The following is a 20,231-nucleotide window of genomic DNA, read 5'->3' on the forward strand; positions in this document are numbered from 1 at the left end:
CACTTCCTCTCATGTCTATCTCAGGCCCTCCTCTCCACCTGTGTTTCTGCTCCACAGTCCACACACACACCCCACAATTCCTCCTGAACCTAGGAGGGTCCTAGTTGCCAGACCCTGGTCAGTGCAGCTGGCTCTGGTGGCATGAAGTCAGCAATCCCCTCTTTGCCCTCAAACAGGAACCAGTGGTTGCAGGGCAGGAAGTGCCTGAGGGGAAGTTATGGGGCCCACACGCTCCTCCATGCCACACTTCAGCCCTTGCAGGGTCTGCCCGTGGGAAGTGGCTCTCCACACCAGCCAAGTGGGGCCCTGCTCTCCTCAGTGGCTCTGGCTGAGGGGCGGCCCCAGCTGCCAGGTAGCACTGGATACCACCCTCCCCACTTTTCACTAGTCCACACATATACTGGAAACCCTGTTCCTCCTCTTCCATCAGCCCCTCACCAGAACCTAGAACTACCCAGTGCTGGAGAGGCCCCTAGGAACCACCTCGTCAGTCTAGGGCAGAGGAAGGGGGGTGTGCTCTAGATTCTGGGGTTCAAGGCCATTTGTGCCATTTCTGGGCTGGACCTGCTCCTAAGAGTCTGGACTCAAGTTTGGGTTCCTCATCAGGCAAAAGGGGCACCTTTTGATACCTATGTTGTGGGGATTAGCAGTGACAAATGGAAAGTGCCCAGATCAGGGTTGGCACATTAGTGGGGCTCCTCAGCCTTGGGACAGTTGTAATGGAGGGCCCCACGTCTTACACATGAGGAACTTGAGGCACGTGATGTGGCCCAGGCCACTTAGCTGAGCAGAGCAGGGTTACATTTCCTGACCTCCGGGTCAGTCTTCAGTGCTGGACCTAATGACAGTTTGTGAGAAATGGAGAGAGGGTAAGGAAACCCTCTGCCCAGGGAGGGTGGTGGGGAGAGAGGATAAAAGGCAGTGTATGTGTACTTTTACACATAGTAGGTGGGCAAGGGACCTCTGTGGGGAGACCCAGGGACAGCAGGGATGGCAGTGGGAAGCCTTCGAGGGGTGAGCGGTCGTCATGCGTAGGCCTGAGGTCGTAGGCCTGAGGTAACCCATGAGAGATGGGCACCTCTGGTAGAGGTGAGGTAACCCAATCCAGGTTGAAGAATCCCAGCATGTTTCTCTGCCTCTAAACTGTTGGGGGGGGGGGGTTGCAGAGACACCCAAGGCTGAGCAGGAGGATGAGCAGGAGGATGGGGGAAGCCAGAGGGACAAACGGGTCTCCCCTTCCCTGCAGGTTTATGCCCTTACCTATATGGCGGGAGCTTGGGGCTGGGGGGGCTCCTGCTCCTGGCTGTGCTCATTCTGTCCGCCTGTCTGTGTCGGCTTCATCGGAAAGGTGAGCCCCACCTTTACCCTCATTCGCCCCCCCCCCCTTCACAGAAGTCCCTGTCCCATCCCATCCCACCCGCCCCGAGACGGAGAGTGCAAGTGAGGAAACACCCTCTGGGCCGGGGCGGGAGTGGGGGCGCCGGCCTGCTGAGCTTCTTCTTTTCTTCCAGTGAGGAGGCTGGAGAGGAGCTGGGTGAGTCCGGACCGGAGGCGGCGACGGCGGCAGGACGGGCCGAGGGCCGCGAGGCGAGGCGAGGCGACACAGGGGAGGGAAAGCAGGGGCATGAAGGAGGCGGAGGCGGGAGAGGAAGAGGCAGACAGAGGGACGTAAGAGAGAACTGGTGTAGGGAAAGGAAAAGGGGGCAAGAGAGAGGAGACAGAGTCAGAGAGACAGAGAACCAGAGAGAGAGAGAGAGAGAGAGAGAGTGAGCTAGAGAACGAGAGGGAGAGTAAGGGCCACGGAGCTGGAGCTGCGGGGAGAAGAGGCGGGGGGGGGGGGGGGGGGGGAGAGAGCGGGGGCCTTAGGCGGCCGAGGCGGGGCAGGGGGCGCTGGGGGCCGTGAGGCGCGCTGGGCTGGGCAGCAGCCTGCGGGGAGGCGGGGAGGGCCGGCCCAGGGGGCTCCTCCAACCACCTCCCAGCAGCACCTTGTCCCTGGCCCCAGGCCCAGCTCTCAGAGCAAGAGCTCCACTACGCATCTCTGCTGCCCATGCCCTGCCGTGAGGGACCCGACCTCAGCCACAGGGAAGGCTCCAAGGAGGACCCCGGCACTGAATATGCCTGCATCGCCAAAAACTAAGCCCCCCGAGCTCCCCCAGCCGCCTCCCTGAACCCAGGAGGACCCTGTGGTCCATGCAGTAAACACCATGATCTCGCCACCTTCTGTGTTTCAGTCTTCTCAGTCCAATTCAACTCCATCCCACCAAACAGCACCACCGTCAAAACCTAAGCAACTTATCTCCCCACCCATTCGGTGGTCCAGGAGTGATTCCTCGGGCAAAGAACGGTGTTGAGGGGCCCAAACTCTCCTGGAGGCCAGAAAGAGTACACATATGGGCCTGGATGGAGTGGGGGTTGACACATAGGGCTCACCAGATCTGATGCCCCCATTCCTCAGGAGACTCAGTCTCCATGCCCCAAAGAGGTAGAAGTGTTGAGCCCTGGGATGGTGATGGGAAGGGGCTCCAGGTATGGCTGCTGGGAAGCTTGCTCCTTGGACCTTTCCAGGCCAGGCTTGGTGAGGGGAGAGTAAAGAGTCGGGGGACCCTTGGGACGCCTGGGTGGCTCAGCCATTGAGCGTCTGCCTTTGGCCCAGGGCATGATCCTGGGGTTCCAGGATAGAGTCCCACATTGGGCTCCATGCGTGGAGCCTGCTTCTCCTTCTGCCTGTGTCTCTGCCTCTCTCTCTCTCTGTCTATCATGAATAAATAAAACCTTAGGGAAAAAAAAAAAGAGTGGGGGGACCCCGGGGAGGAGCATATTTGGGTATCAAGAATGGAAAAAGAAGTACAGGAGACTCATAAGAAGGCATTAGTGGTGGGGCAGAGGAGGATTTATTGGGGTCTCTTGAAGAGGGTTGGATGTCTGGGGTCTGGAATCACTCATCAGAGTCCACCTAAGAAATGGCAGCGTGTTCCCAGGTGACCGTGGCCTGCAGGAGAGAGGACAGAAGTTGCTGGGCACCGCAGCCCTCTTGCTGGTCTCCGTCCCCACCCCCCAGCTCTCTTCCACCATTGCCCTGGCCCCATTCCTTACATTTGCCTTGGTAATAGATGGTGCTGCCCATGGCCACACAGATAAAGCTGAAGGCATAGAATCCAGCCCGAAGGAAGAGGACTGTGCTGGCCCCTAGCCAAGGAGATCCTGCATGGGGACCATAGAAGGAAGGGGAGGAGGGGGCCCTAAGGAAGAAGCACGCACAGGCCCAGGGAGGGACAGAGAGCTAGGGCCTCAGGGAAACACTCCCAACTTCCAGGAAGAGGGGGGCCTCCCACCTCACCTTTCTCTACCACCAGCAGTGTCCCATTCCCTGTCCCAACACCTAGGCCCAGAACCTCCACTCTGCACACATAGACTCCAGCATCACAGTCTTGGATGTCCCAGATGTGTAGCTCAGCCTGATGGTCACAGAGGAAACGGGAAGAGGGAAGAGGGGCCAGGCGGCCCCTGAACTCGGGGGTCCCATTCCTCACTTCCTTCCCTGGGGCCACCTTGTCCCGGTACCACGTGACAGAGCCAATGGCCAATTTCCTTTCGCTGGCATTGAAGGAACACGGCAAGAAGGCAGCAGTGCCCTCCTGGGTATGAATCTCAGGGGGCTGGAACACCCAGAGAGCACGGGATCCTGGCAGGCAGAGAGAAGACCCAGAGAAACCTCCCCGGTTACAATATAGGGTGGGAAAGGACAATAGAGCTTGCAGTAGAACATCCCGACTGTGTCCCCACCCACGGAGTATCCAGAGGAACAAGCACTTTGGTACCTCATAAAACCCTTTTCTCTCTACCAGCCTAGTTTCTTAACACTGCTTATTAAATAGTTTCTCAAATCCTTTCCTATACCAACTCTCATCCTCACCCCATCCCATCATTCTCCAACTACATTCACTCGTAGTATCTTGCTGAAACTCAACCTGTTACATTGAAATTGGAGCTCATTAATGAATGTGGCTGTCTAGTTAACTAATAATTAACTATATTACTCCAGGTATTCTTTTCATACCAATGGCATACTCTATAAGTACACCACCCTGGCTACTTTGCTTTTTTGTTAAAGAACATAAACTAATAAAGTCTTCGGGTGAAGACACAGCTATAATTGATTGAAATCCCTGTTTAACTCATCCAAATTAATTAAGGCAATTAGTAAAATCTCCGATTAGATTCTCTAGTTCATGAATTTTACCTGTCATTCTTCTGTTTCAGAGGTTCTTAAACTTGAGGGCCTATTGGAATCACCTGGAGGGTCTGTTAACACAGGTTCCTGGGCCCTACCCCCAGAGTTTTTTACTCAGTAGATTTAGGGTGGGGGGCCTGAGAAATTGCCCTAGGTTCCCAGCTGATGCTAAAGCTATGGGTCTGATGGGGCCCCTGGTTGGCTCAGTCCGTTAAGCATCTGTCTGCCTTTGGCCCAGGTCAGATCCCAGGGTCTCAATTGAGATGAAGCCCTGTGTCAGGGTCCCTACTCAGCAGAGAGTCTGCTTCTCCCTCGGTCCCTACCCCTACCCCTGCTCATGCTTGCCCACTTGCTTGCTCTCCCTCAAATACATAAAATCTTTTAAAAATAATAAAGCTGTGGGGATCCCTTGGTGGCTCAGTGGTTTAGCATCTGTCTTTGGCCCAGGGTGTAGTCCTGGGGTCCCAGGATCAAGTCCCGCGTCAGGCTCCCTGCATGGAGCCTGCTTCTCCCTCTGCCTGTGTCTCTGCCTTTCTCTCTGTGTGTGTCTTTCATGGGTAAATAAATAAAATCTTAAAAAATAATAATAATAATAAAGCTGTGGGCCTGATGTCCACACTAAGTTCATGGATATGGCTGATAGTTAATGTCTCTCAGTTAATTAAAATCAGTTTCACTAAAAAACTTCCCTTAGAGTTAATTAGGTCTTCCAAACTCCTAATTACATCTAGACTCTAGATAATAAGCCTTGCTTAATAGGCTTATTAAGCTCATCGAATTAAAATTGACCCCTTAAAAAAAATTCACCTCTTCCTCCCCTCCAGCCCTTTATACTGGTTATTCAACTTCATCTTACCAAGATGGTGGCTGGGAAGAAAGGATGTTTGGGATGGAAACTGGGGTGTGACTCTCCCAGTAGCAACATGGAGAAATGGAGGGAATTGTGAACTGGGGGTGTCCACACTGCTTCGACTTCCAGAAGACCCCACCCACTCCCATTCTCCTTTCCCAGCCACCCACCTCAGGCCTCAATGTCAGCCTCTTCCATCCTCCCTTTTCCCAGGCCCACACACTCCCAGGGTTCTGGAAGAAAGCTCTCTCACCTGGATGGACCACAATGAAGATGAGCAACAGCATCCAGGTCATGTCAGAGGGTATTCCAATTGGCAAAGGGGACCTGAGAAGTAAGGTCTGGGTGGAGAAAGAGCAACCTACTGCTTGTGGCCAAGCCTTTGGTCACCAGATGGAGGTTAGGAGCTTCCTATGATACACAGGACTCACATATCTCTTATCAAGGACTTCGACTGCCTGGGACCTCAGGCATCAAATGCATGCCTCACTGAGGAGAGAGGATGCTGCTGAAGACAGTATCTGGGTCACTAAGAGGCGGAAGTAACACATGGTCAAGGGCCTAAGTGTTTGAGGGAAAGGGGGGCTTAGATCGCTGTTCACAGTAGGGTGGGTCTGTGAGACCAGGATGTGGTTCCCCTACCTCCTGAGGTTCAAGAAGACCATAATAAGCTTCCAGAAACCCTCCTGTGCTCAGAGCTAACATACTTCCACCTCGCCTCAGTTCAGTGGTGCCCAGGCCACCCCATCTGTTCCCTTCCCTTTAGTCTGGGCCGTCCCCAGAGCTGCTCTAGAAATTCTATAATTGAGGGGATTAGGAGAAGCAAGCTGATTGGTGATGGTGGCAGGCGGTTGCTAGGGTCTTTGCTTGGAAGCTTCATTTGCATAGCAATCAACCTGTTTTACTTAGATCCTGTTGACTTGAGTGGTTTGGCTGGGTGATTGCGAAGGATGGAGAGGTCTGGATTCATTCATATTCAGATCTCCATTAAAGGAATATACCCCTTGCTGGGGTCTACTCTACTTGTGGTGCTCTGCAAGCACTTGTCACCCACTGGTAAACCCACTCTATTATTTTATTCACTATTTAGCTAGCATTTCTTGAGAAACTACCAAGTGCCCATTACATGAAAAATATTCTTACAGACACAAAGGAAAGCCTTTGAGTTCGTAACTCCAAGGTTATACAAGGATTGGTACAAGGATATACCTCAGGGGCCCCTGGGTGGCTCAGTTGGTTAAGCATCTGCCTTTGGCCCAGGGCATGATCCCGGGGTCCTGGGATCGAGTCCCATGTCGGGCTTCCTGCAGGAAGCCTGCTTCTCCCTCTGCCTGTGTCTCTGCCTCTGTGTGTGTGTGTGTGTGTGTGTGTGTGTGTCTCATGAATAAATAAATAAAATCTTTAAAAAAAAGAATACACCACACATTGTTGTATATGTATTACACACCTATATGAGATAGCACAGCACCTAGAAGAGGAGGATTATATGCACAATACTAGATGAGGTATGGGCCCAGCCTTTACCATACAGTTCTCTTTGGCTCTTTTTATATTAATGCATCTTTTCCCTTTGTGATGGGGGAACAGAGGACTAGCTGAGGACAAAGCACAAGGCCAGGGCAGCACATTGACAAGTCCTTAAAACAGGCAGAGGGACCTTCCTCTATGGACTCAACTGCCTCAATGGTCATACTTTGCTAAGGGTAAAAGGTAATCTTAGCCCGACCCCCAGGATCCTACAAGTCTACTTTAACAGGTAAAAATTCCTTTAGAAAGTTCCTTTATCTCCATCCCCCAAGATACATGTTGGCAATCATCCCCCAAGCACATAGCCCACCCATACACATCTGAAGGGTCTCATGACTCAGGTTTTATTAGACGGTAATAAGTGACCTTTTCCCAACAATAGCTGGTCCCCTCAAGGTCCTGGAAACCTTGCTTCCAAATTCCTTAGAGAGTACACTATCCTCAAATCCCTCCCAACTCCCAGGTATATAATCAGCCACCCCTCATGGGCCGGGGCAGCAGCCCTTCCTGCCCATGGGTCCTGTCCCCCTGCTTTAATAAAACCACCATTTTGGGATCCCTGGGTGGCTTAGCCATTTAGCGCCTGCCTTTGGCCCAGGGCGTGATCCTGGAGTCCCAGGATTGATTGCCACATCAGGCTCCCTGTCTTGAGCCTGCTTCTCCTCCCTCTACCTGTGCCTGTGCCTCTCTCTGTGTGTGTCTCTCAGGAATGAATAAATAAAATCTTAAATAAAAAAAATTAAAAAAAACACCATTTTGCACCAAAAGTGTCTCAAGAATTATTTCTTGGTCATCAGTTCCAGACCTCACCTATATTCCAAAACATCATCATTTGTGTCCCTGTTTCTAGCTCTGTTTCACAATACATCGGTAAACTCCAATTCCTATTCTTCACTGTAGTGATTGGAGTTTTCTTTTGGAGAAGCAGCAGTGTCATGGTTAAGAATGCTGGCTTGGGAATGCATAGGTGGCTCAGTTGGTGGCTCAGTTGGTTGAGCGGCTGTCTTTGGCTGGGGTCATGATCTCAGGGTCTTGGTCTCGGGCTCTCTGCTCCACAGGGAGTCTGCTTCTCCCTCTTCCTCTCCCTCTCTTTCTCTCTCAAATAAAATCTTAAAAAAAAAAAATACTAGCTTGGAATCAACCTGGGTTCAAATACCAGCTTCTCTACAAACTAGCTATATGAAAAAAAAAAAAAAAAAAAAAAAAAAAACTAGCTATATGATCTTGAATAAATTATTTAACCTCTTCAAACCACCTGCTCAAGCACACATGCCTCATCATCTGGGGAGGACTGTCTCAGCCATTCTCCATCTGTAGAGTAGAGCCATTCCTCTTCTGGGCCTCTAACCCGAGGGTGGGAAATGGACCTGCCATGGTCAGGCAAGGGCTGCCCCCTGGTGGTCATGGAGCAGGGGGAGGTGGTTTTTCTCACTCTGAGACGCAGAAAGGTGGTTTTTCTCGGATGGATCTTAACTCCAGCTTCCTTGCGCCCAGTACGTTACCTTGCCTTGCCCCCTCTCGTCCTATCAACAGCCCATCTCCACCCCCAAAGAGTCAATGTAGAGGCCATTGTCTCTTCTACTCACCTATGTATGAGAAGCCTGCAGTTTGAGGAGGGAGTGGAGATCGTCACCAGTAGAATGGGGGTGTGGGGCTGGGATGGGCACCTGGCCTAAAGATATAACTTCCATACTCTCACAGTACACACACATGGCACTGCTCCATGTCCTAGGGCAATGTGGCTTAGAAGTAAAGTCAGCCGAAGTTGGAGTCCTGGTTGCACTACTCACACCTGTGCGATGAGAGTAATATCTTGTCAATGTTCAGACTCCACTGTATGGGATGCTCTGTGTATGTTAGCTCCCAGTTCCTCCTCAGTTTGGGGCTAGGATGACCATTGTTACAGCTGTGTCTGAACTCAAGTGTATCCTGCTCTCTCCACCTCTTGTCTCTACCTAAGATTTCCAATTTCCAAAAATGTGGATTCCAAAGATTGTACTTGGGTTTTTTAAAAAGATTTTATTTAATTGAGAGAGAGCACATGAGTGGGATGAAAGATCAGGGGGAGAGAAAGAAAGACTCCCCACCGAGCAGGGAGCCTGACATGAGGCTCGATCTCCAGACCCTGGGATCATGACCTGAGCTGAAGGCAGTCACATAACTGACCGAGCCACCCAGGAACCCTGTACTTGGATTTTTTTTAAGTCCATCTAGAATAAATCCTAGTATACTGTGTAGATTCAGGGACCCTTTTCTTTTCTTTTCTTTTTAAAGATTTTATTTATCTATTCATGAGAGACACAGAGAGAGACAGAGAGAGACGCAGACTCCATGTAGGGTGCCCCACGTGGGACTCGATCCCAGGGCCCCAGGATCAGGTCCTGGGCTGAAGGTGGCACTAAACCACTGAGCCACCTGGGCTGCCCCTGGGGTCCTTTTCAATAGCTCTGAGATCTCTAGGGAACTTTAACCTGCAGGATGGTAACTGTTGCACTAATTAGCCCAAGGAGGGACTTTTTTCAAAGAAACTTTTACTGGGGACTCAAGAAGAAAGGCAACCAATAAAGTTGTGAAGTGGATGCACACACATCTTGAATTTAACTCCTTTCTTTCTAAACCTACTTTAAAAAATATTTTATTTTTAATTAATCTTTACACCTAGCACAGGGCTTGAACTCACAACCCCAAGATCAAGTCACATGCTCTTTGATCCAGCCAGGTGCCCATCTGGTCTAACTTTTTAAACATCTCCCTATGAGCTGCCTTGTGGGTGGTCAGGACCAATAAACACAACTCAGAGTTCAGAGCAGGAACAGAAATGAAGACACAGAAGGAACTCTGGAATCCCAGTACAGTGATCTTGTGTTAGTAGTGCTGAGATGTGGGTGCCTTCTCCTTTAGCCAAGTCCTTATAAACATTTTCAAAGAATTAGCAGCTCCCATGTTCTACTTTTAACCTCTAACCACAGCTTCTCTGAGGCTCCTGCATCAGACCTCACCACCTTCAGTCTCCTTGCTGACACAGACTAATCTCCTTCCCATTCATCAAGAGCAGGCACCTAACTTCCCAGCTTCCTATCTATTTCAACCTCTGCCATCTTTCTGGGAGACAATATCCATGTAAATTATGTTTTAAACACTGAGATATAAATATATGCAGTAAAATTCACAGATCTTTAAAAAAAAAATTTAAGCGCCCAGACCTTAAGCGTCTAGTTCAATGTCTATGCACTCCTGTAAACAACATTGCAAGTGAGAAACAGATCACTTCCATCACCCCAGAAAATTCTCCCATGCTTCTTTTTTGGTCAATCCCTCTCTTCTCCCAGAAGCAATCACTGATTTGTACCCCTATAGATTCATACCCCTATATTATACCTCTATACCTCTATTCTTGAACTTCATGTAAGTGTAATCATATAGTATATACTCCTGTATCTGACTTCTTTCATTTTGTATAATGTCTGTGAGATTCATCTATTTCGCATGTATCAGTAGTTTGCTCTTTTTTTTATCTTTTCTGTTTTTTTTTTTTTTTTTTTTTTGCTGAGTGGTATTCTATAATATGGGTGTACTACAGTTTATCCACTCACCTGATGATGTACAAATGGGTGGTATGAACATTCCCTTTTTTTTTTAAAGATTTTATTTCTTTATTTGAGAGAAGGAGAGAGCACAAGCAGGGGGAGTGGCAGAGAGGGAAGCAGGCTTGCTGCTGAGCAGAGAGCCCCATGCAGGGCTCCATCCCAGGACCCTGAGATCATGACCTGAGTTGAAGGCAGATGCTTAACTGACTGAGCCATCCAGGCACCTATGAACATTCTTGTACATGTCTTGCAAATGATTTTTCTTTTCTTTTCTTTTAAATTTTATTTATTTATTCATGAGAGACACAGAGAGAGAGGCAGAGGGAGAAGCAGGCTCCACGCAGGGAGCCCGATGTGGGATTCGATCCGGGGTCTCCAGGACCACACCCTGGGCTGAAGGCAGGTGCTAAACTGCTGAGCCACCAGGGCTGCCCTTTCTTTTCTTTTTTTTAGAGAGAGAGTGTGTGTAAGATGAGGGGAAGGGCAGAGGGAGAGAATCTTAAGACTCCATGTTGAGCCCAAGTGGGGGCTCAATTCCACGACTCATGACCTGAGTCGAAATCAAGAGTCAGATGCTCAATGGACTGAGCCACCCAGGTACTCCAACAAATGATTTTTCAATATACTAATGTCCCAGTTGCTTACCTTGTCTACTCCAGCCATCACCTTGATTCTACATGCCTGCACCTTAGATCATGTGACCATGGAATTTGTTTCACTTTGGAATCTTCCCTCTCTTTCCTAGGAACATAAAAGCAATTAGGCCTGAGTCCCTCCAGACTCCTATACCCTGTATATGTGCTTTCACACAATTCCACTGTTGATGGATTTTTTTTAAATTTTTATTTATTTATGATAGTCACACAGAGAGAGAGAGAGGCAGAGACATAGGCAGAGGGAGAAGCAGGCTCCATGCACCCGGAGCCCGACGTGGGATTCGATCCCGGGTCTCCAGGATCACGCCCTGGGCCAAAGGCAGGCGCCAAACCGCTGCGCCACCCAGGGATCCCTGTTGATGGATTTTTGTATTCTTTCTCTCCCACTTTCATTCAACAAATATTGAGCATCTACCAGGCTTACCTAGGCAATCCTGTCATAGACAGTTTTAACCACCACTTATTCTCTGTCCAGTCTCCAATCTATATCTCCATCACAGTCTATACCTTCCCCTGAGGCCTCTTTCTTGAGCCAAGTCCAGAATACCTAGCTGTTCTCTAGACATCTCCTCCAAAGTGTTCTACAGGTGTTTCAAAATTATCAGTGTCCACCCAAACTGGGTCAGCCTCCTGGTATTCCTCATCTCAGTGAATGGAAATACAATCCATCTAAATCACTTAAGGCAAAAACCTGGGATTTCTATTTTTCTGCCTTCTCCCTCAATTGCCCCATCCAAATAGTCTCCAAGTCCTGTCGATTCTGCCTCTGAAATCTCTCTCTCTCTTTTTTTAAAAGTTTTATTTATTCAGAGAGAGCGAGAGAGAGGCAGAGACACAGGCAGAAGGAGAAAACAGGCTCCATGTAGGAAGCCCGACGTGGGACTCGATCCCGGATCTCCAGGATCAACCCCGGGCTGCAGGCGGCGCTAAACCGCTGCGCCACCGGGGCTGCCCTGCCTCTGAAATATCTCAAGCATCTTCCCACCTCTTAATTCTCATAGCTAGTTAAGGCCCTTGTCATCTCAGGATGAAATTAGTACAATTGCTTCTCTGACGGATAGTGTGGTTTCTTCTCAATATCCATTCCATACCTTCTGTTCCAAGTGTTGAGGCTCATCTATCTATTCAGCAATGCTTTTATTGAGTTCTTTCCACATGCTAGGCTTTCCATCTACCTCTTCTTTTATGTTTTTCTTCACCTTTCCCCTTCTTGGTCCTATCTCCCACATCTCTGCACATGACTCTTCTCACCAAAAATTTTAAAAGATATTTATTTATTTATTTATTTATCTATCTATCTATTTATTTAAGAGAGAGCAAGCATGGGAGCGAGGGGCGGGTGAGCAGAGGAGAGGGAGAAGCAGCCTTCCTGCTGAGAAGAGAGCTGGATAGGGGACTTGATCTCAGAACCCCGGGATCATGGGATCATGACCTAAGCTGAAGGCAGATACGCAACTGACTGAGCCATCCAGCTGCCTCTCTTCTCACATCTTTATTCATATCACTTGTTTTTTCCTTATGTCTCTATCCACAACCCACGTCTCTCTCCACATCTTTACTCTGTCCCCCCAGGTACATCTGCTTATTCACTAATTCTTTCATTCAACAAATATTTGGTGAACACCTTCTATTTGTGAGGCACCTATCTCTCCAACCCTCTCTCTTACCTCATTTCTCTCTACATCTTTTTCCACCTCCCCATCTTTCCCTACATTTTCCCAGCACCTCTCTTTCCCTCAGCCCATCTCTCATTTCTCTTTCTCCCCCATTTCTTTCTGGGTGGGAGAATGAGTCAAGGCTGGCAAAGCACTTGCATTTTTCCTCTGGGAGCCAAGGAAAGCCTTCCCAGACTCTATCAGGCTGGCTGGGACCACTCCCAGATGCCCTCAGATTCTCTGTGCCAGGTTCTTTATTCAAAAAAAAAAAAAAAAAAAAAAAAAAAAAAAAAAAAAAAAAAACAAGAAAAAGAAAAAGAAAAGAAAAGAAAAAAGAAAATTAACCTACGCTATTAAAAGAAAACTTTATTTTATTAAAATATTTTATTTATTCATTAATGAGAGACACAGAAAGAGAGGCAGGGACAGGAAGAGGGAGAAACAGGCTCTCTGCAGGGAGTCCTGATGCAGAACTCAATTCCAGGATCCCGGGATCACGACCTGATCTGAAGGCAGATGCTCAACTGCTGAGCCACCCAGGTGCCCCTAAAGGAAAACTTTAATTCACATCCATCAGAAACTGGTAAATCAAACAGGTAAATAATTACTAAAGACAAAGAAAATGAAACCAGATAGTAAACAAGCTTGATCTAAGGGAAATATATAGAATCCTAGAAAAACTAGAAAATATGCACTTTTCAGGTACAACATAGACATTTAGAAAAAGAATCAAAATCATATAGAACACAATTGCTGACCAAAAGCCATAACAATTTAAGAGCAATAACAAAGAATATTTATTACATGCATAGAAAGTTTTAAAAGTATTTTCTTTTTTTAAAAGTATTTTCTAATGTATTTTTAAGCTTTAGAAACCCTAAGTAATTTAAATGTTCAAGAAAATATTATAATAGAATTCAAAATATTTTGAACTGAAAGACAGTGATAATACTGCCTATCTAAGCTGTGGAATGAGCTACAACAACTCATGGACGAAAATAAAGGTGTATATTAGGAAAGAAAGTTTGTGAGGCATCTGGAGGACTCAGTCTGTTGGGTGTCTGGTCTTGGTTTCCGCTCAGGTCATGTTCTTGGTATCTTGAGATGGAGACCCAAGTCTGGCTCCACACTCAGCAGGGAGACTGCTTGAGATTCTCTCTCCTTTCCTCTGCCCCTTCCCCATGCACATATGCTCTAGCACACGCCCTGTCTCTTACTCTCAAATAAGCAAATAAATCATTAAAAAAAAAAAAAGACAGTTTGAAAATCTTTGAGTTGGACAGATAATTCAAGAAATTAGAAAAAAACCACATAATAATCCTAAGAAATTGAAGAAAATAATAAAGATACTTTTAGAAATTAGGGACATAAAAAATATACAATAGAGCAGAAAACATTTTTACATATATATAAAATATGTAATATTCTACATATTTACAAAGACTACTAATATTAAAAAAATCTCTGGGATCCCTGGGTGGCGCAGTGGTTTGGCGCCTGCCTTTGGCCCAGGGTGCGATCTTGGGGATCCAGGATCGAGTCCCGCGTTGGGCTCCCGGTGCATGGAGCCTGCTTCTCCCTCTGCCTGTGTCTCTGCCTCTCTGTCTCTCTGTGTGTGACTATCATAAATAAATAAAAATTAAAAAAAAAATCTCTGACCAAATTGATTACACAAAAAAAGGAGAAAGGGAGAGAGGGCACACACACACACGAATAAATAATTTAAAGGGAATATAATGTCAGAAACAGTAAATATTTACATTGTAAATTTTGAGAAATGAATAATTTTCTAGAAAAACATATGACCAAACTGACTTAAGAAAAAAATTAAAAGCCTGATATACCTATAACCATTAAAGAAATTGAATCAATTGTTTAAAATTTAGCCATCATCAATGGAGTGCCTGGCTAGCTAAGTCAGAAGAGTGTGTGTTCTTGATCTGAAGGGGAGGAGGACTTGTGAGTTTGAGCCCCACAGTGAATGTAGAGACTAGTTAAATAAATAAATAAATAAATAAATAAATAAATAAATAAATAAATAAATAAACTTAGAAAAAAAATAAGCCATTAAAAAAAAATCACCAAGCCCAGATAGTTATGAAATTTTCAAAACAGATCATTCCAGGGATGCCTGAATGGCTCAGCTGTTTAGCTCCTGCCTTTGGCTCAGGGCGTGATCCTGGAGTCCGAGGACCCAGTCCCACATCGGGCTCCCTGAGTAGAGCCTGATTCTCCCTCTGCCTGCGTTTCTGCCTCTCTCTCTGTGTGTCTCTCATGAATAAATAAATAAAATCTTAAAAAAACAAAACAAAACAAAACAAAAAAAACAGATCAGGCGGATCCGTGGGTGGCTAACCGTTTTTGCGCCTGCCTTTGGCCCAGGGCGTGATCCTGAAGTCCCTGGATCGAGTACCACGTCGGGCTCCCCCCCCCCCCCCCCCCCGCATGGAGCCTGCTTCTCCCTCCTCCTGTGTCTCTGCCTCTCTCTCTGTGTCTATCATAAAATAAATAAATAAATAAATCTTAAAAATAAAAAGAAAAACAGATCATTCCAATCATATAAAGATTGTTCTAGTGATTCTAATGATCAGGAAACAGGAAAAGTTTCTCAATTTATTTCATAAGATTAATGGAAGCCAGGCAAAGGCAATCTGATAAAGTAAAATGATAAAACAATTTCACTCATAATTAGATGCAAGACAAAAAAAGAACTTAATAAAAAGATTAACAAACATAAACCAGAATTGAATAAATAATATAAAACAACTTAACCAAGCAGAGGCAGAGACACAGGCAAAGGGAGAAGCAGGCTCTATGCAGGGAGCGCGATGTGGGGCTCGGTTCCTGGGACTCCAGGATCAGGCCCTGGGCAGAAGGCAGACGCTAAACCACTGAGGCACTCAGGCATCCCAAACAGCAGTCTTTATCCTAGGAAAGTAATTCACTGTTCATGCAATTCCTAATTCTGTTCATACAATTTATTGCATTAAGAGATTAGGAGAAAAATCCATGGGACTCTCAATCAATACAGTAAAAGCATTTAGTTGCTTTTGTTCATGATAGTAACTACTCAGATTCTAAAAATAGGAAGAAAAGTTCACAAGTCATTCATTGTTTTAAAAATTACAAACGTAGGGCAGCCAGGGTGGCTCAGTGGTTTAGCGCTGCCTTCAGCCCAGGGCGTGATCCTGGAGACACGGGATCGAGTCCCAAGTCAGGTTCCCTGCATGGAGCCTGCTTCTCCCTCTGCCTGTGTCTCTGTGTGTCTCTCATAAATAAATAAAATCTTTAAGAAATAAAAAAATAAAAATTACAAATGTGTATTATGTCTATGTTTTTCCATGAAATGTAGTGTTCATTTTTGAAATAGTTTTGTATTTTTTGTTTTGGTTTCTTCCTGTTCCCACTCTTGTTATCTACCATGTTTTCTGATTATTTGCATTTCTTTTTTTTTTAAGATTTTATTTATTTATGAAAGACAGACAGACAGACAGACAGAGGCAGAGACTCAGGCAGAGAAAGAAGCAGGCTCCATGCAGGGAGCCCGACATGGGACCCGATCCCAGGACTCCAGGATCACGCCCTGAGCCAAAGGCAGACACTCAACCACTGAGCCACCCAGGTGTCCCTGATTACTTGCATTTCTGATATGTGTCCTTCCTTCACTGCTAAAAAGCTACACCAAATTTTGTTGCTTTTCAATTTATGATGGAATTTTAGACTGCAATTTTCACCAGCTTTTGGCAATGTATCTCTGGTGAGTTGTCATCTGTCAATAAATTGTGTTGCCTTTATTATTATTATTATTTTATTTAAATAAATAAAATAAATATTTGACAAAGAGTGAGAGAGGGGGGTGGGCAGAGGTAGAGGGAGAAGCAGGCTCCCGCCTGAGCAGGAAGTCAGATGCAGGGCTCAATCCCAAAACCCTGAGATTATGACCTGAACCCATGAGCCTAAGCCAGACACTTAACTGGCTGAACCATCCAGGTGCCCCACTCTTTTTTTTTTTTCTTTAATTTTAAATTCAATTTAGTTAACATATAGTGTAATATTAGTGTCAGGGGTAGAACTTAGTGATTCATCACGTGCATATAACACCCAGTATTCATTACATCACATTCCCTCCTCAATGCCCATCACTCAATTACCCCATCCCCCACTCCCCTCCCCTCCAACATTTCCTACAGTTAAGAGTCTCTCATGGTTTGCCTCAGTCTCTGTTTTTATCTTTTTTATTTTTCTTTTGCTTCCCTTATGTTCATCTGTTTTGTTTCTTAAATGCTACGTATGAGTGAAATAATGATATTTATCTTTCTCTGACTTATTTCTCTTAGTACAATACCCTCTAATTCCATCCACGTCATTGCAAATGGCAAGATTTTTGTGTTGCTCTTTTTTACCTTCTTTCTCATAGAAGATATCTTTCTTCTTTTTATCTTCTTTCTCAAAGAACAGAATCGTTGTTCATTTCTTTTTTCTCTTCCTTTTTAAAAAAGATTTTTATTTAATTATTTAAGAGAGAGAGATAGAGCATGAGCAAGTGGGCAAAAGGAGAGGGAGAAGCAGAGTCCCTGCTGAGCAAAGAGCCCTAAGTGGGTCTTGATCCCAAGACCCTGAGATCATGACCCGAGTTGAAGGCCCATGCCTAACCAACTAAGCCACCCAACAACTGCTCTTTTTCTTTTTTAAACTCTATGTTCAACGTGGGGCTCAAACTCAGGACCCTGAGATCAAGTTACATCCTCTACCAACTGAGCCAACCAGGAGTCTTTTTTTTGTTTGTTTGTTTATGTCCATGTTTTTTTTTAAGATTTTGTTTATTTATTCATGAGAAACAGAGAGACAAAGACACAGGAAGAGGGAGAAGCAGGCTCCATGCACTGGGAGCCTGACGTGGGATTCGATCCCGGGTCTCCAGGATCGCGCCCTGGGCCAAAGGCAAGCGCCAAACCGCTGCACCACCCAGGGATCCCAAGAGCCGCTATTTTAAGGAGCTTCTACATATCTGTGCTCAGATCTAGATTTTGCAGCCTGTCAGCAAACCATCTATTTCTTTTATCTCCATGTTCTCAGTGGATTCCTCACAGCTGCCCTCTAATGCACCCCTGAAGCAATTTGCTGGCCTAGAAGTCCTACATCCCCTTCACCCTTACTATTAGGAGCCGCCTTGTCTATGACCCAGGGGGCGGGCCCCTGGGTCTGGATGGGCCATGTCTTGCCTGTTACTTTTCATAGGCTTTCTCCACATTTGTGTTTATGCTGGGTTTTGTTCTCCACCCTTTTGCCCTCCTAGATACTCTTACTTTTCACGTTTGCCCTGTGTAAGAGCAGCTATTGCTTTATCTCAGGAAGTTTCTCTGAGCCTCTAAGCTCTATCCCACTATGGTAGTCTGCCAAACCATCCTTGATAGAAAGAAGAGTCCGGGAGGCAGTCTCACCTCGAATACAGGCCAGAGCCTTCCCAAAGGCCTATCACTGCCCTATACAATCTGGCCTCATATCCTGCCTGTTTCCCCTCACACACCTGGCTCTAGCTACACTGGCCATCCTGCTACTTCACAAATACTCCAGATAGCCAGACATGTTCTCACCTCAGGACCTTTGCACTTGCTGTGCCCACTGCCTGAAATGCTCCTCTCTCATATAGCCACATGGCTTATTTCCATACTTCCCTGAAATAGTTTTTTTTAAGATTTTAAGTAATCTCTACACCCAACATGGGGCTTAAACTTACAACCCCGAGATCAAGAGTCATGTGCTACACTGACTGAACCAGCCAGACACCCCTTCCTTGAAATTTTTGCTCAAATATTTTCTTAGAGAAGTCTCTCTGATCACCCTCTTTAAAACTGCAGTCCAGGGCACCTGGGTGCTCAGTCTGGTAAGCATCCAACTTCGGCTCAGGTCATGATCTCAGGCTCCTTGCTCAGCAGGGAGTTTGCTTGTCCCTCTTCCTCTTCCTCTGCCCCGACCCCTGCTCATGCTCCCACTCGCTCTCTTTCTCAAATAAATAAAATATTTAAAATAATAAAAATAGGGCAGCTCGGGTAGCTCAGCAGTTTAGCACCACCTTTAGCCCAGGGCCTGATCCTGGAGACCTGGGATCGAGTCCCATGTCGGGCTCCTTGTATGGAGCCTGCTTCTCCCTCTGCCTGTGTCTCTGCCTCTCTCTCTCCCTGGGTCTCTCATGAATAAATCTTTAAAATAATATTAATATTAATATTAAAATAGAATAAACCAGCAGTCCACCACTGCACGTTCTATCCTCCCTTCCCTACTTTGTTTTTCTGTATAGGTACCTGCCACCTTTAATATGTTTATTATTTTAAGAATTTTTCATTTTTAAGTAATCTCTACATCCAACTTGGGGCTTGAACTCACAACCTCGAGATCAAGAGTCACATGCTCCACTGACTGAGCCAGCCAGGTGCCTAAATATGTTTATGTTTATAGTCTGTCTTCTGCAGTTAGATTGTCCATGAGGATGAGAATTGACATTTGTTTGGATCACTGAAGTGGCATATAGTACGCATCTGATAAATATTTGTTGAATGAATGAATGTATGAGTAAGGAAATGAATTCTCCTCACCAGGCATTGAGACTTGAGTGCAGGGTTGCAGCTTTCTCTGAAAGGGACAAAGCAGTTACAGTAAAGAGAAGTCCAGAAGTCAGAGTTTACCCCAGCATCTTCCCCCACCTGCATGGGTCAGGGAGAGGGCAGTGAGAAGTGAACACTCCCAGTTGCAGAAGGGGAAGTAAGGTGGGGGGGAGAGGGAAAGGAAAAGTGTTTCCATCTATGCTGGGGGAGGGTAGGTGGAGCTCTGGGTGGGGAGTTTGTTTTTATTTTATTTTATTTTTAAAGATGATTTATTTGAGAGAGTGAGAATGGAGGGGCAGAGGAAGAGGGAGAGAGTGACTCTCAAGCCAACTCCACACTGAGCAGGGAGCCCCCTCAGGACTGGATCTCACATGCCTGAGAAACCAAGTGTCAGACAGTCACTGAACTGAGTCACCCAGGCATTCCTGGGTGGGGAGTTTGAACAAAAATGTCTCAAACATTTGAGGGGAACATGCTATCCTCACCTCCCCTGGAAGTACTACCCATGCAACAAAAAAAGGAAAAATGATATGCGTGGGGAAGACATTTATTAGAGGCTACTTACCCACTCTATTGAACCCAGGGTGACTGGCACCGAATCACATACACACACACACACTGCCTCCTCTAAGGCTGGCTTTATACACACACACACACACACACACACACACTTTTGTGTCCACAAATGCTGCCTGTCTCAGCACCACTTTCATTTCCTCCAAAGAATCTACTTAAATTCTCTAATTCCTGAGCTCTGTAGATTTCACTAAATATTTCAAGGAATATATGATGAGTGGATTACATTGCACACTCTAAAGCAAACAAATACAACTAATGTGCTAGACATTTCCATATTTCCGAGTGCCTCTGGGGAGCTCCCAGACTGGGAATGAAGCTTGTCTCCCTTTCTGATCCTATACCATCTTGCCATCCTCCTAGATCTGCCAGTGGACTTCAGATTTTTCTCCTATTTCACGGCATAGAAAAATCCCAGTCAGTCCTTCCTAGGCTGTGTATCCAAACCTGTGTGCCCAGACTCATGACATCCAACAAAATGCAAGCCTTAAGACTTACCTGCCCTCCTGACTTGTTCAAAGATCATTTATTTGTTCCTGAGAGTAAC

At 46.2% G+C, this 20,231-nt stretch overlaps 2 protein-coding genes across 6 annotated transcripts; one reads left to right on the top strand and one right to left on the bottom strand.

The window, feature by feature from the left end:
• The first annotated feature begins 711 nt into the window (after positions 1–711).
• Positions 712–2,216, top strand: LST1 (leukocyte specific transcript 1). Of its 2 annotated transcripts, none has more exons than XM_025418168.3 (4): positions 712–869; positions 1,247–1,348; positions 1,512–1,534; positions 2,003–2,216. In XM_025418168.3, the coding sequence occupies exons 1-4, from the start codon at positions 842–844 to the stop codon at positions 2,135–2,137; spliced, it is 288 nt and encodes a 95-aa protein (XP_025273953.3). In that variant the 5' UTR covers positions 712–841; the 3' UTR covers positions 2,138–2,216. The 2 variants fall into 2 exon arrangements, with proteins under 2 accessions (XP_025273953.3, XP_025273955.3); XM_025418170.3 differs by having other exon boundaries at positions 752–851.
• Positions 2,217–2,872: 656 nt separating this feature from the next.
• NCR3 (natural cytotoxicity triggering receptor 3) lies at positions 2,873–10,938 on the bottom strand. Of its 4 annotated transcripts, none has more exons than XM_025418164.3 (5): positions 10,841–10,938; positions 5,335–5,422; positions 3,338–3,682; positions 3,094–3,201; positions 2,873–2,989 (listed from the first exon to the last, which is right to left on the bottom strand). In XM_025418164.3, exons 1-5 carry the CDS (start codon positions 10,856–10,858, stop codon positions 2,943–2,945), a joined length of 606 nt encoding a protein of 201 aa, XP_025273949.1. In that variant the 5' UTR covers positions 10,859–10,938; the 3' UTR covers positions 2,873–2,942. The 4 variants fall into 4 exon arrangements, 2 of the variants coding, with proteins under 2 accessions (XP_025273949.1, XP_025273951.1); XM_025418166.2 differs by lacking the exon at positions 10,841–10,938 and adding an exon at positions 5,513–5,605; XR_003124582.3 differs by lacking the exons at positions 3,338–3,682; positions 10,841–10,938 and having other exon boundaries at positions 5,335–5,596.
• Positions 10,939–20,231: the final 9,293 nt, after the last annotated feature.

The sequence above is a fragment of the Canis lupus genome, chromosome 12 (assembly GCF_003254725.2).
Source record: "Canis lupus dingo isolate Sandy chromosome 12, ASM325472v2, whole genome shotgun sequence".
Lineage (NCBI taxonomy): Eukaryota > Metazoa > Chordata > Mammalia > Carnivora > Canidae > Canis > Canis lupus.

Bases quoted from the DNA above. Each gene is read 5' to 3' on its own strand.
- NCR3 (XM_025418164.3), bottom strand. The intron at 3,683-5,334 runs GTGAGAGAGCTT...TCTGCCTGCCAG, and splicing joins CTTCATTGTGGTCCATCCAG to GATCCCGTGCTCTCTGGGTG. The intron at 3,202-3,337 runs GTGAGGTGGGAG...GTCCCCATGCAG, and splicing joins ACTGCTGGTGGTAGAGAAAG to GATCTCCTTGGCTAGGGGCC.
- LST1 (XM_025418168.3), top strand. From the start codon at position 842: ATGACAGTTTGTGAGAAATGGAGAGAGG. The intron at 870-1,246 runs GTAAGGAAACCC...CCTTCCCTGCAG, and splicing joins TTGTGAGAAATGGAGAGAGG to GTTTATGCCCTTACCTATAT. The intron at 1,349-1,511 runs GTGAGCCCCACC...CTTTTCTTCCAG, and splicing joins GTGTCGGCTTCATCGGAAAG to TGAGGAGGCTGGAGAGGAGC.